The sequence below is a fragment of the Somniosus microcephalus genome, unplaced genomic scaffold (genome assembly GCF_052327205.1).
Source record: "Somniosus microcephalus isolate GS21.2 unplaced genomic scaffold, FLI_Smic_1.0 unresolved_chr1, whole genome shotgun sequence".
Taxonomy (NCBI): domain Eukaryota; kingdom Metazoa; phylum Chordata; class Chondrichthyes; order Squaliformes; family Somniosidae; genus Somniosus; species Somniosus microcephalus.
The window spans coordinates 88,343,615-88,358,022 of NW_028225179.1; the positions used below are offsets into that span (position 1 = coordinate 88,343,615).

Below are 14,408 nucleotides of genomic sequence, written 5' to 3' on the forward strand. Positions count from 1 at the left end.
TGAGGTGCTGTGGGCCATCAGCAGCATCGTATTCCACCACAATCTGTAACCTCATGGTCCGACATATCCCTCACCCTACCATCAGTATCAAACCAGGCGAGCAACCCTGGTACAATGAGGAGTGCAGAAGAGCCTGCCAGGAGCAGCACTTGGTGTACCAAAAAATGAGGTGCCAACCTGGTGAAGCTGCACCCAGGACTACATGCATGCTAAACAGCAGAAGCAGCATGCTATTGACAGAGCTAAGTGATACCACAACCCAATGGATCAGATCAAAGATCTGCAGTCCTGCCACATCCAGTCGTGAATGGTGGTGGACAATTAAACAACTAACAGGAGGAGGAGGCTCCATGAACATCCCCATCCTCAATGATGGTGGAGCCCAGCACACGAGTGCAAAAGACAAGGCTGAAGGGTTTGCAACCATCTTCAGCTATAAGTGCCAAGTAGATGATCCATCTCGACCTCCTCCTGTGGTCCCCACCATCAGAGAAGCCAGTCCTCAGCCAATTCGATTCACTCCACATGATAGCAAGAAACGGCTGAGCGCACTGGATACAGCAAAGGCTACCGGTCCCGAAAATACCCCTAGCTGTAGTGCTGAAGACATCTGCTCCAGAACTAGCCATGCCTCTAACCAAGCTGTTCCAGTACAGCTACAATACTGACATCTACTGAAGTCAATGGGGATCAGGAGAAAACTCTCCAGTGGCTGGAACCATATCTAGCACAGAGGAAGGTGGTTGTTGGAGGCCAATCATCTCAGCCCCAGGACATCGCTGCAGGCATTCCTCAGGGCAGTGTCCTCAGCCCAGCCATTTTCAGCAGCTTCACCAATGACCTTCCGACCATCCTATGGTCAGTTGCAGGGCTATTCGCTGATGATTGCAGTGTTCATTTCCATTCACAATTGCTCAGATAATGAAGCAGTCTGCGGCCACATGCTGTAAACTTCTACGATGCTCTGATTCTAAGTAATTCCTCCCCCTGACAAGTGGACCCACTGCTGTAACAATTAGACGGTTGGGAACTAGTTCAAAAATGGAAGCGCTCTCCTGAGCAGGGAACTCCGCTAACCCGAGCAGGGTACTCCGCTCACCCGAGCGGGTAACTCCGCTCACCCGAGCGGGTAACTCCGCTCACCCGAGCCGTTAACTCCTCTCACCCGAGCGGGTAACTCCCCTCACCCGAGCGGGTAACTCCGCTCACCCGAGTGGGTAACTCCGCTCACCCGAGTGGGTAACTCCAATCACCCGAGCAGGTAACTCTGCTGACCCAAGGGTGTAACTCCTCTCACCCGAGCGGGTAACTCCTCTCACCCGAGCGGGTAACTCCTCTCACCCGAGCGGGTAACTCCGCTCACCCGAGTTGGTAACTCCACTCACCCGAGCGGGTAACTCCGCTCACCCGAGAAGGTAACTCCGTTCACCCGAGCGGGTAACCCCTCTCACCCGAGCTGGTAACTCCTCTCACCCGAGCGGGTAACTCCTCTCACCCGAGCGGGTAACTCCACTCACCTAAGCAGTTAACTCCAGCGTCCTTGCTGTGTGTGCAGTTATTCACTCCCCATGAGTTAGCAGAGCACTGATCGAGGGCAGGTTCTGTCCCGTTGCACCTCACATCATCCAACCAGATGTCCCCAGTCCCCTCTCCATAGTAGGCAGCAGTCCGTGCTGACAGGGCCGTCCCACAGTTCAACAGTCTGCAGACCACACTCGTTGCATTTACATCCCAGCCATCATCACAGACGGTCCCCCAGACAGAGTTATGATGGACCTCAACTCTCCCGGAGCACACGTTGTTACCGTTCACCAGCCGTACGGGCACCGGACCTGGAATAGAGACGAGAACACGATTAATCTGGCCTGGGATTACCTGGACTTTCACTGGGCTCCATGCCTGGATTTTATAACAGGCGTGCAAAACTGCTCCCAGTCTATTGAACTTGTACCTTTGGTGGGGTACAGTTGGAGAATAGAATTTGATGCATCATTATAAAACAAAGGAAAAGGTGTAGCACAGATTCACTGGGTGTTACCATGGGTATGGGGTTAGTTACAGAGAGAGACTAGAGTGGATAAGGGGCACGTGAGAGATTAATGGGTTACCAGGGATGAGTGAGCAGGAGTGTGGGATTAGACTGGGTAGGATATTAAAGGGTATGAAGAGGGAGCAGGAGAGTGCGATGGGGAGTGACTCCGCTCACCCGAAACTCCTCTCACTCGAGCAGGTAACTCCTCTCACCCGAGCGGGAAACTCCTCTCACTCGAGCGGGTAACTCCACTCACCCGAGTGGGTAACTCCTCTCACCCGAGCGGGTGATTCCACTCACCGAGCGGGTAACTCCTCTCACCCGAGCAGGTAACTCCTCTCACCGGAGCAGGTAACTCCACTCACCCGAGTGGGTAACACCTCTCACCCGAGTGGGTGACTCCACTCACCGAGCGGGTAACTCCTCTCACCTGAGCGGTAAACTTCTCTCACCCGAGCAGGTAACTCCACTCACCCGAGCGGGTTACACCACTCACCTGAGCAGGTAACTCCAGCGTCCTTGCTGTGTGTGCAGTTCTTCTCCCCCCATGGGGTTACAGAGCACTGATCAAGGGCAGGCTCTGTCCCAAGACACTTCACACCCACAATCCAGATGTCCCCAGTCCCCTCTCCATAATAGGCGCCAGTCCGTGCTGACAGGGCCGTCCCACAGTTCAACAGTCTGCAGACCACGCTCGCTGCATTTACATCCCAGCCATCGTCACAGACGGTCCCCCAGACGGAGTTACAATAGACCTCAACTCTCCCGGAGCACATGTTGTTACTGTTCACCAGCCGTACGGGCACCGGACCTGCAATAGAGACGGGAACAAGATCTTTGATTTGTAACGCTGCTTGTCCGACATCCAGTCCTGAATGAGCAGAAATTTCCTCCAACTAAATATTGGGAAGACCGAAGACCGCCAAAAACTCCATTCCCTCGCCACCGATTCCATCCTTCTCCCGGCCACTGTCTGAGGCTAAACCAGACATTTCACAACCTTGGTGTCCTATTTGACCCCGAGACGAGCTTCCAACCCCATAACCTCTCCAGCACCAAGACCGCCTACTTCCAGCTGCGTAACATCGCCCGTCTCCGCCCCTGCCTCAGCTCATCAACTGCTGAAACCAGTGTCCGTGCCCTTGGTTATCTCTAGACTTCACTATTACAATGTGCTCCTGGTCTGTCTCCCTTCTGCCACACTCCATAAACTTCAGCTCATCCAAAACTCTGCATCCTAACACGCACCATATCCCGTTCACCCATCACCCCTGTGCTCACTGACCTACACTGGCTCCCGGTCCGGCAACGCCTCCTTTTTGAAATTCTCATCCTTGTGTTCAAATCGCTCCATGGCCCTCGCCGCTCCCTATCTCTATAACCTCCTCCGGCCCTACAATTCTCATCCTCATGTTCAAATCCCTCCATGGCCCTCGCCGCTCCCTGTCTCTATAACCTCCTCCAGCCCGACAATTCTCATGCTCATGTTCAAATCTCTCCATGGCCCTCGTCGCTCCCTATCTCTATAACCTCCTCCGGCCCTACAATTCTCATCCTCATGTTCAAATCCCTCCATGGCCCTCGCCGCTCCCTATCTCTATAACCTCCTCCAGCCCTACAATTCTCATCCTCATGTTCAAATCCCTCCATGGCCCTCGCCGCTCCCTATCTCTATAACCTCCTCCAGCCCTACAATTCTCATCCTCATGTTCAAATCCCTCCACGGCCCTCGCCGCTCCCTATCTCTATAACCTCCTCCAGCCCTACAATTCTCATCCTCATGTTCAAATCTCTCCATGGCCCTCGTCGCTCCCTATCTCTATAACCTCCTCCAGCCCTACAATTCTCATCCTCATGTTCAAATCACTCCATGGCCCTCGCCGCTCCCTATCTCTATAACCTCCTCCAGCCCTACAATTCTCATCCTCATGTTCAAATCCCTCCATGGCCCTCGCCACTCCCTATCTCTATAACCTCCTCCAGCCCTACAATTCTCATCCTCATGTTCAAATTTCTCCATGGCCCGCGCCGCTCCCTATCTCTATAACCTCCTCCAGCCCTACAATTCTCATCCTCATGTTCAAATCTCTCCATGGCTTTCTACCCTCCCCATCTCTGTAACCTCCTCCAGCCCTACCACCCTCCGAGATTTCTGCGCTCCTCCAATTCTGGTCTCTTGCGCACCCCGATTTTAATCGATCCACCATTGTCGGCCGTGCCTTTAGCGGCCTGGGTACTAAGCTTTGGAACTTCCTTCCTAAACCTCTTTGCCTCTCTACCTCTCCCCTCCTTTAAGACGCTCCTTAAGACCTACCTCTTTGACCTGCCCTAATATCTCCTTATGTAGCCCGGTGTCAAATTTTGTTTGATAATCATTCCTGTGAAGCACCTTGGGACGTTTTACTATGTTAAAGGCACAATATAAATGCAAGTTGTTGTTCTTGTTAATCCCACTGCCCCGCTCTCTCCCCATAGCCCTATAGCTCTATAACAATTCCAAACTAATCCCACTGCCCCGCTCTCTCCCCATAGCCCTATAGCTCTATAACAATTCCAAACTAATCCCACTGCCCCGCTCTCTCCCCATAGCCCTATAGCTCGATAACGATTCCAAACTAATCCCACTGCCCCGCTCTCTCCCCATAGCCCTATAGCTCTATAACAATTCCAAACTAATCCCACTGCCCCGCTCTCTCCCCATAGCCCTATAGCTCTATAACAATTCCAAACTAATCCCACTGCCCTGCTCTCTCCCCATAGCTCTATAGCGCTATAACAATTCCAAACTAATCCCACTGCCCTGCTCTCTCCCCATAGCCCTATAGCTCTATAACAATTCCAAACTAATCCCACTGCCCCGCTCTCTGCCCATAGCCCTATAGCTCTATAACAATTCCAAACTAATCCCACTGCCCTGCTCTCTCCCCATAGCCCTATAGCTCTATAACAATTCCAAACTAATCCCACTGCCCTGCTCTCTCCCCATAGCCCTATAGCTCTATAACAATTCCAAACTAATCCCACTGCCCTGCTCTCTCCCCATAGCCCTATAGCGCTATAACAATTCCAAACTAATCCCACTGCCCCGCTCTCTCCCCATAGCCCTATAGCTCTATAACAATTCCAAACTAATCCCACTGCCCCGCTCTCTCCCCATAGCCCTATAGCGTTATAACAATTCCAAACTAATCCCACTGCCCTGCTCTCTCCCTATAGCTCTATAACAATTCCAAACTAATCCCACTGCCCTGCTCTCTCCCCATAGCCCAGTATCGATCCCAAACTAACCCCACTGCCCTGCTCTCTCCCCATAGCCCTGTATCAATCCCAAACTAATCCCACTGCTCTGCTCTCTCCCCATAGCCCAGTATGAATCCCAAACTAATCCCACTGCCCCACTCTCTCCCCATTGCCGTATAACAATTCCAAACTAATCCCACTGCCCTGCTCTCTCCCCATAGCCCGGTATCGATCCCAAACTATTCCCACTGCCCCACTCTCTCCCCATTGCCCTATAACAATCCCAAACTAATCCCACTGCCCTGCTCTTTCCCCATAGCCTGTTATCAATCCCAAACGAATCCCACTGCCCTGCTCTCTCCCCATAGCCCTGTATCAATCCCAAACTAATCCCACTGCCCTGCTCTCTCCCCATAGCCCAGTATCAATCCCAAACTAATCCCACTGCCCCTCTCTCTCCTCATTGCCCTGTATCAATCCCAAACTAATCCCACTGCCCCGCTCTCTCCCCATAGCCCTGTACTAATTCCAAACTAATCCCACTGTCCTGCTCTCTCCCCATTGCCCTGTATCAATCCCAAACTAATCCCACTGCTCTGCTCTCTCCCCATAGCCCAGTATCAATCCCAAACTAATCCCACTGCCCCACTCTCTCCCCATTGCCGTATAACAATTCCAAACTAATCCCACTGCCCTGCTCTCTCCCCATAGCCCTGTATCAATCCCAAACTAATCCCACTGCTCTGCTCTCTCCCCATAGCCCAGTATCAATCCCAAACTAATCCCACTGCCCCACTCTCTCCCCATTGCCGTCTAACAATTCCAAACTAATCCCACTGCCCTGCTCTCTCCCAATTGCCCTGTATCAATCCCAAACTAATCCCACTGCTCTGCTCTCTCCCCATAGCCCAGTATCAATCCCAAACTAATCCCACTGCCCTGCTCTCTCCTCATTGCCCTGTACTAATCCCAAACTAATCCCACTGCCCCGCTCTCTCCCCATAGCCCAGTATCAATCCCAAACTAATCCCACTGCCCCGATCTCTCCCCATAGCCCTGTATCAATCTCAAACTAATCCCACTGCTCTGCTCTCTCCCCATAGCCCAGTATCAATCCCAAACGAATCCCACTGCCCTGCTCTCTCCCCATAGCCCAGTATCAATCCCAAACTAATCCCACTGCCCCTCTCTCTCCTCATTGCCCTGTACTAATCCCAAACTAATCCCACTGCCCCTCTCCTCATTGCCCTGTATCAATCCCAAACTAATCCCACTGCCCCGCTCTCTCCGCATAGCCCTGTACTAATTCCAAACTAATCCCACTGCCCTGCTCTCTCCTCATTGCCCTGTATCAATCCCAAACTAATCCCACTGCCCTGTTCTCTCCCTATAGCCCAGTATCAATCCCAAACTAATCCCACTGGCCCGCGCTCTCCCCATAGCCTTGGGGTGCGGTGCAGGCACGGTTGAGGAATCTCTCTTATAACAGCGATACATTGCGAAAGAACCAATACACACAAAGAACAAGTGACTCCACTCACCCGAGCAGGTAACTACTGCATCCTTGCTGTGTGTGCAGTTATTCACCCCCCATGGGTTTACAGAGCACTGATCGAGGGCAGGCTCTGTCCCAAGACACTTCACATCATCCAACCAGATGTTCCCAGTCCCTTCTCCGTAGTAGGCACCAGTCCGTGCTGACAGGGCCGTCCCACAGTTCAACAGTCTGCAGACCACACTCGCTGCATTTACATCCCAGCCATCATCACAGACGGTCCCCCAGACAGATTTACGATAGACCTCAACTCTCCCGGAGCACATATTGTTACCGTTCACCAGCCGTACGGGCACTGGACCTGGACCTGGAATAGAGATGGGAACATGGTTAAACTGGTCTGGGACTATCTACAGAAACAGGCAGCTGTAGGTGGAACATGTACTGCGATGCTTTAAGGGGTAATCTAGTAACTTGTATTTTCAAAAGGCACTTAAACAAGGTTCCAGATGTGAGACAGCGTGGGCAAGATTAATACTAATCTACAAAGATGATACCAGACACGGTCCCACGATGGAGAAAGGAAGGGCATCTAAAGCTAAAGCTCCCCGGATGACTAAAGATACAAGAATGCTACCAGAACTGAGAGGTTCTATCTATCAGGAGAGCTTGAACAGGCTGGGGCTCTTTCCTCTAGAAAAGAGAAGACTGAGGGGGGATCTGATAGAGGTCTTTATGATTATGAAAGGGTTCGATAGGGTAGACGCAGGGAAGATGTTTCCACTTGTGAGGGAGACCAGACTAGGTCCGATAAATATAAGATAGTCACTAAAAATTCAGGAGAAACTTCTTTACCCAGAGAGTGATGAGAATGTGGAACTCGCTACCACAGGGAGTAGTTGAGGCAAATAGCATAGATGCATTTAAGGGGAAGCCAGATAAACACATGAGGGGGAAAGGAATACAAGGATATTCTGATAAGTTTAGATGAAGAAGGGCGGGAGGAGGCTCGTGTGGAGCATTAACACCGATATGGGCCAGTTGGGTCGAATGGCCTGTTTCTGTGCTGTACATTCTATGTCACTCTATGTAGAAGTTAAATCTTCTCAGGAACAGGAGACGGGGTGCAGTAATGAGAAAGATCAATGTTTATACGGCACCTCAAGTCCAGGAATGGGGCTGGAACCAGCCTCGTTGTCACCCAGAGGTCAGAGAGCTGTCAACTGAGTCAAGCTCCCAAAGTGGGGAAAGATGCAGGTGAGGCCCAGCTCCACAGGGGCAGGGTCAGCAGTCAACAACAACAATTCCCATTTATACAGCACTTCAATGTAGTAAAACGTCCCACGGTGCTTCACAAGAGCATTATCAGACAGAAATTGACACCGAGCCACATAAGGAGATATTAGGACAGTGACCAAAAACCTGTTCAAAGAGGTCGGTTTTAAGGAGCGTATTAGAGGAGGAGACAGAGGCCGAGACGTTCAGCGAAGGAATTCCAGGGCTCAGGGGCTCAGCAGCTGAAGGCACTGCCGCCAATGGTGGAAAGATGAAAATCAATGAGGCACAAAAGTCCAGATTGGGAGGAGCGCAGCGATCTTGGAGGCTGTATGGCTGCAGGAGGTTACAGAGATTGGGAGGGGCGAGAGCCATGAAGGGATTCGGAGACTAGGATGAGAATTTTAAAATCGAGGCGTTGCCTGACCGGGAGCCAATATAGGTCAGCGAGCTCAGGGGGTGAGGGGTGAACAGGACTTGGTGCGAGAGGTGTGGATCAGCAGGTTGTGTTATTACAAGTAATGAAAGCTCACGACTCACCTGAGCAGATGACCCCAGCGTGCTGACCACAGGCACTGTTGTTGGCACTGACTAGGTTGGAGAGGCATCGGTCCAGGGAGCGCTCCGTCCCATCACACCTGACACCGCTCAGCAGGACCTCCCCGTTCCCTCGGCCACGGTGGGCCCCGGTTACCGACTCGGCCTTCCCACAGTTCAGCTGCTTGCACACGATGTTCCCGTCGGTGAGGTTCCAGCCATCGTCGCAGACTGTCCCCCAGGTGGACTCATGAAAGATCTCCACCCTCCCCGAGCACATGTTGTTCCCGTCTGTCAGTTTGACCGCGAAAGAACCTGCCAGGGACAACACAAGGTTTGGACATTTCTCCTCCTGTGGTTTTAATCACCACTAATTTCCCCTCCCTCCTCGAAGGAACAGGAGGAGGCCATTCAGCCCCTTAAAATTGTTACATAGGAAGAGGAGGTCATTCAGCCCCTCGACTGTGTTACATAGAAACAGGAGGAGACCATTCAGCCCCTTAAAATTGTTACATAGGAACAGGAGGTCATTCAGCCCCTCGAGTGTGTTACATAGAAACAGGAGGAGGCCATTCAGCCCCTTAAAATTGTTACATAGGAACAGGAGGTCATTCAGCCCCTCGAGTGTATAACATACGAACAGGAGACCATTCAGCCCCTTAAAATTGTTACATAGGAACAGGAGGTCATTCAGCCTCTCAATTGAATAACATACGAACAGGAGGAGAACATTCAGCCCCTTAAAATTATTACATAGGAAGAGGAGGTCATTCAGCCACTCGACTGTGTTACATAGAAACAGGAGGACACCATTCAGCCCCTTAAAATTGTTACATAGGAACAGGAGGTCATTCAGCCTCTCGATTATATAACATACGAACAGGAGGAGAACATTCAGATTTGAGCCTGCTACACAGGAGTTGGCAATTGAGCTGAATCAGCGAACTCAGCAGAGGCCAGAGATGGAGCCTGAGCCTTTCCTGCTCTGTGTGGGTCAGAAAGTTCCACACTCTTCAGCGTCGCGCGCCATTACTGCTGACCTGAGCAAGTAACTCCAGCCTCCTGGCTGTTCATACAGTTGCTGATATTCCGCTGGTCTGCCGGGCACTCACTGATGGTCGCCTCCGTCCCAACACACCCCACATCATCCAGCCAGATGGGGCCTACCCCTGGGGCGAAGCCGGTGCTCACGGACACAGCTGCCCCACACTTGAGCTGCCTGCAGACAATCGAGGCGTCCAAGATGTCCCAGTTATGATCGCAAACCGTGCCCCAGGTGGAATAGTTGTACACCTCAACTCTCCCCGAACACGAGTCAGGACCTCCTCGCAGTCTGGGGGGCACCGGACCTGGAAAAGGACCAAAGCAACTCTTACACTGTGAGCTGGTGACCTAATGTACAGACAGCATTCATTGCACCCGCTCCCCGGGCTCGAATACCCCTCCTATAATGGGGTGCCTAGAACTCACCCTCCCATTCCCGGGCTCGAATACCCCTCCTATAATGGGGTGTCCAGAACTCTACCCTCCCATTCCCGGGCTCGAATACCCCTCCTATAATGGGGTGTCCAGAACTCATCCTCCCATTCCCAGGCTCGAATACCCCTCCTATAATGGGGTGTCCAGAACTCATCCTCCCATTCCCAGGCTCGAATACCCCTCCTATAATGGGGTGTTCATAACACTACCCCCGCATTCCCAGGCTCGAATACCCCTCCCATAATGCAGTGTCCAGAACTCTACCCTCCCATTCCAGCTCCCAGTCTATGAATCCTCACTGCCCCCATTTTCTGGTATTTGACCAAGTGGAGAATCTGATCTTGTGCTTAACTGAACTCACACACAAGCACATCTGCTCACTCACATACAAACACATATCTGCACACACCCACACAGACACATCTGCACACCCACAGATCGATACACTTGTACACTGGATACAGACACACACACATCTGCACACATGCACACGCACATCTGCACACACAAGCACATCTGCACACCCAGACAGACACACAAGTAAATCTGCACACACAAAGACACACAAGCACATCTGCATACCCAGACGGACATACATGCACATCAGCACACCCAGACACACACAAGCACATCTGTGCACCCAGACAAACACACAAGCACATCTGCACACACAAAGACACACAAGCACATCTGCACACCCAGACAGACATACAAGCACATCAGCACACCCAGACACACACAAGCACATCTGCGCACCCAGACAGACACACAAGCACATCTGCACACCCAGACAGACACACAAGCACATCTGCACACCCAGACAAACACACAAGCACATCAGCACAGCCAGACACACACAAGCACATCTGCGCACCCAGACAGACACACAAGCACATCTGCACACCCAGACAGACACACAAGCACATCTGCGCACCCAGACAGACACACAAGCACATCTGCACACCCACATACTTTCCAGCACAGGTCACTGGACAGTGATCAGGAGCAAAAACCCTGACTGCTTTTCCCCACTCCCCAACCCAGGAGGCGCTGAGGCCCAATTATAGCCCCCCTACCGCCCACTCCGGCTGCGATCAGCTCACTCAAAACAGGCTGGAGATGGAGCCTGGGCCTTTCCTGCTGTGTGTGTGTCTGGTGGGGGGGGGGGGGGTGCTCAGTATCACACTGGGTGAGATCAGCCAATTCCGCACAGGGCGGGACTGGAGCCTGGGCCTTTCCTGCTCTGTGTGTGTGAGTCTCACTACCACACCGGGTGAGAAACATAGAAGATAGGAGCAGCAGTAGGCCATTCGGCCCCTCGAGCCTGCTCCGCCATTCAATGTGATCATGGCTGATCATCCAAATTCAGTACCCGGTCCCTGCTTTCTCCCCATACCCCTTGATCCCTTTAGCCTCAAGAAATATATCCAACTCTTTCTTGAATATATTTAATGAACTGGCCTCAACTGCCTTCTGCGGTAGAGAATTCCACAGGTTCACCACTCTCTGGGTGAAGAAATTCCTCCTCATTTCAGTCCTAAATGGTTTACCCCTTATCCTTAGACTATGACCCCTGGTTCTGGACTCCCCGGCCATAGGGAACATCCATCCTGCATCTAGTCTATCTAGGCCTGACAGAATTTTATAGGTTTCGATGAGATCCCCTCTCAATCTTCTAAACTCCAGTGAGTATAAGCCCAATCAACACAATCTCTCCTCATACGTCATTCCTGCCATCCCAGGTATCAGCCCAGTGAATCTTCGCTGCACTCCTTCCATGGCAAGAACAACCTTCCTCAGATAAGGCGACCAAAACTGCACACAATATGACCAAAACTGCACACAATAGATCGGCCAACTCCACACAAGCCAAGACTCGCTCACTCACCGAACACTGCCCGACTGGGAGATCTGCCAGTGCCCATTCTGACCGGGTTAGCGCAATGTTACCTGAGCACTGAACTCCAGCATTGTCGCTGTGCCGACAGTTATGTTTGCCCCACGGTGTCGCAACACATCGATCGAGGCGCGACTCAGTCCCGTCACAGCGCACGTCATCTAACCAGATTGGGCCGCTGGTCTGCCCAAAGGAGGCTCCGGTGGTGACCGAAACTGCCCTCCCACAGTTGAGCTGCCGGCACACGACCTGCGCATCATGCAGGTCCCAGTAATCGCTGCAAACCGTTCCCCAGACAGAGTGGTGAAGGATCTCCACTCTCCCACGACACATGTCGTCTCCATCTTCCAGTCTCACCAAACCCCCTCCTGGAACACAAGCAACAGAAAGGGGTTCATCACCTTCCACCCTCGAATTCGAACCTCCTCCTGTGTCAGCCATGCCTCAGTGTCTCGCCTCGGGGTCAGGAGGTCGTGGGCTCGAGAACCACTCCAGAGCCTTGAGCACAAAATCCAGGCCAAAACTTCCGGTGCCAGTACTGAGGGAGCGCTGCACTGTCGGAGGGGCAGTACTGAGGGGGCACTGCACTGTCAGAAGGGCAGTACTGAGGGAGTGCAGCACTGTTGGAGGGGCAGTACTGAGGGGGCACTGCACTGTCGGAGGGGCAGTACTGAGGGAGTGCTGCACTGTCAGAGGGGAAGTACTGAGGGAGCACTGCACTGACGGAGGGGCAGTACTGAGGGAGTGCTGCACTGTCAGAGGGGCAGTACTGAGGGAGCACTGCACTGTCGGAGGGGCAGTACTGAGGGAGCGCTGCACTGTCGGAGGGGCAGTACTGAGGGAGCTCTGCACTGTCAGAGGGGCAGTACTGAGGGAGCACTGCACTGTCGGAGGGGCAGTACTGAGGGAGCACTGTACTGTCGGAGGGGCAGTACTGAGGGAGCACTACACTGTCGGAGGGGAAGTACTGAGGGAGCACTGCACTGACGGAGGGGCAGTACTGAGGGAGTGCTGCACTGTCAGAGGGGCAGTACTGAGGGAGCACTGCACTGTCGGAGGGGCAGTACTGAGGGAGCGCTGCACTGTTGGAGGGGCAGTACTGAGGGAGCTTTGCACTGTCAGAGGGGCAGTACTGAGGGAGCACTGCACTGTCGGAGGGGCAGTACTGAGGGAGCACTGTACTGTCGGAGGGGCAGTACTGAGGGAGCACTACACTGTCAGAGGGGCAGTACTGAGGGAGCTCTGCACTGTCAGAGGGGCAGTTCTGATAAAGTGCTGCACTGTCGGAGGGGCAGTACTGAAGAAGCGCTGCACTGTCGGAGGGCAGTACTGAGGGGGCACTGCACTGTCGGAGGGCCAGAACTGAGGGGGCACTGCACTGTCAGAGGGGCAGTATTGAGGGAGTGCGGCACTGTCGGAGGGGAAGTACTGAGGGAGCACTGCACTGACGGAGGGGCATTAGTGAGGGAGTGCTGCACTGTCGGAGGAGAAGTACTGAGGGAGCTCTGCACTGTCAGAGGGGCAGTACTGAGGGAGCACTGTACTGTCGGAGGGGCAGTCCTGAGGGAGCTCTGCACTGTCAGAGGGGCCGTACTGAGGGAGCACTGCACTGTCGGAGGAGCAGTACTGAGGGAGCACTGCACTGTCGGAGGGGCAGTACTGAGGGATCACTACACTGTCGGAGGGGCAGTACTGAGGGAGCTCTGCACTGTCAGGGGCAGTTCTGAGGGAGTGCTGCACTGTCGGAGGGGAAGTACTGAGGGAACGCTGCACTGTTGAAGGGGCAGTACTGAGGTAGCGCTGCACTGTTGGAGGGGCAGTACTGAGGGAGCGCTGCACTGTCGGAGGGGCAGTACTGAGGGAGCACTGCACTGTCGGAGGGGCAGTACTGAGGGCCACTGCACTGTCGCAGGGGCAGTACTGAGGGAGCGCTGCACTGTCGGAGGGGCAGTACTGAGGGAGCATTGCACTGTCGGAGGGGCAGTACTGAGGGAGCACTGCACTGTCGGAGGGCCAGAACTGAGGGGGCACTGCACTGTCAGAGGGGCAGTATTGAGGGAGTGCGGCACTGTCGGAGGGGAAGTACTGAGGGAGCACTGCACTGACGGAGGGGCATTAGTGAGGGAGTGCTGCACTGTCGGAGGAGAAGTACTGAGGGAGCTCTGCACTGTCAGAGGGGCAGTACTGAGGGAGCACTGTACTGTCGGAGGGGCAGTCCTGAGGGAGCTCTGCACTGTCAGAGGGGCCGTACTGAGGGAGCACTGCACTGTCGGAGGAGCAGTACTGAGGGAGCACTGCACTGTCGGAGGGGCAGTACTGAGGGATCACTACACTGTCGGAGGGGCAGTACTGAGGGAGCTCTGCACTGTCAGGGGCAGTTCTGAGGGAGTGCTGCACTGTCGGAGGGGAAGTACTGAGGGAACGCTGCACTGTTGAAGGGGCAGTACTGAGGT

The 14,408-nt window shown here is 53.4% G+C and overlaps 1 protein-coding gene across 1 annotated transcript in view; it reads right to left on the reverse strand.

Annotated features, from left to right (window-relative positions):
- The window catches only part of LOC147095572 (scavenger receptor cysteine-rich domain-containing protein DMBT1-like), a 960,763-nt gene that overhangs the window by 75,060 nt on the left and 871,295 nt on the right, over positions 1-14,408 (reverse strand). Inside the window, exons 6-11 of the mRNA XM_085973664.1 lie at positions 12,009-12,323; positions 9,620-9,928; positions 8,583-8,894; positions 6,814-7,128; positions 2,529-2,843; positions 1,616-1,832 (exon numbers count right to left, since the gene is read on the reverse strand). Coding sequence (XP_085829790.1) covers positions 1,616-1,832; positions 2,529-2,843; positions 6,814-7,128; positions 8,583-8,894; positions 9,620-9,928; positions 12,009-12,323 — 1,783 coding nt within the window. The remainder of the gene's footprint in view (positions 1-1,615; positions 1,833-2,528; positions 2,844-6,813; positions 7,129-8,582; positions 8,895-9,619; positions 9,929-12,008; positions 12,324-14,408) is intronic.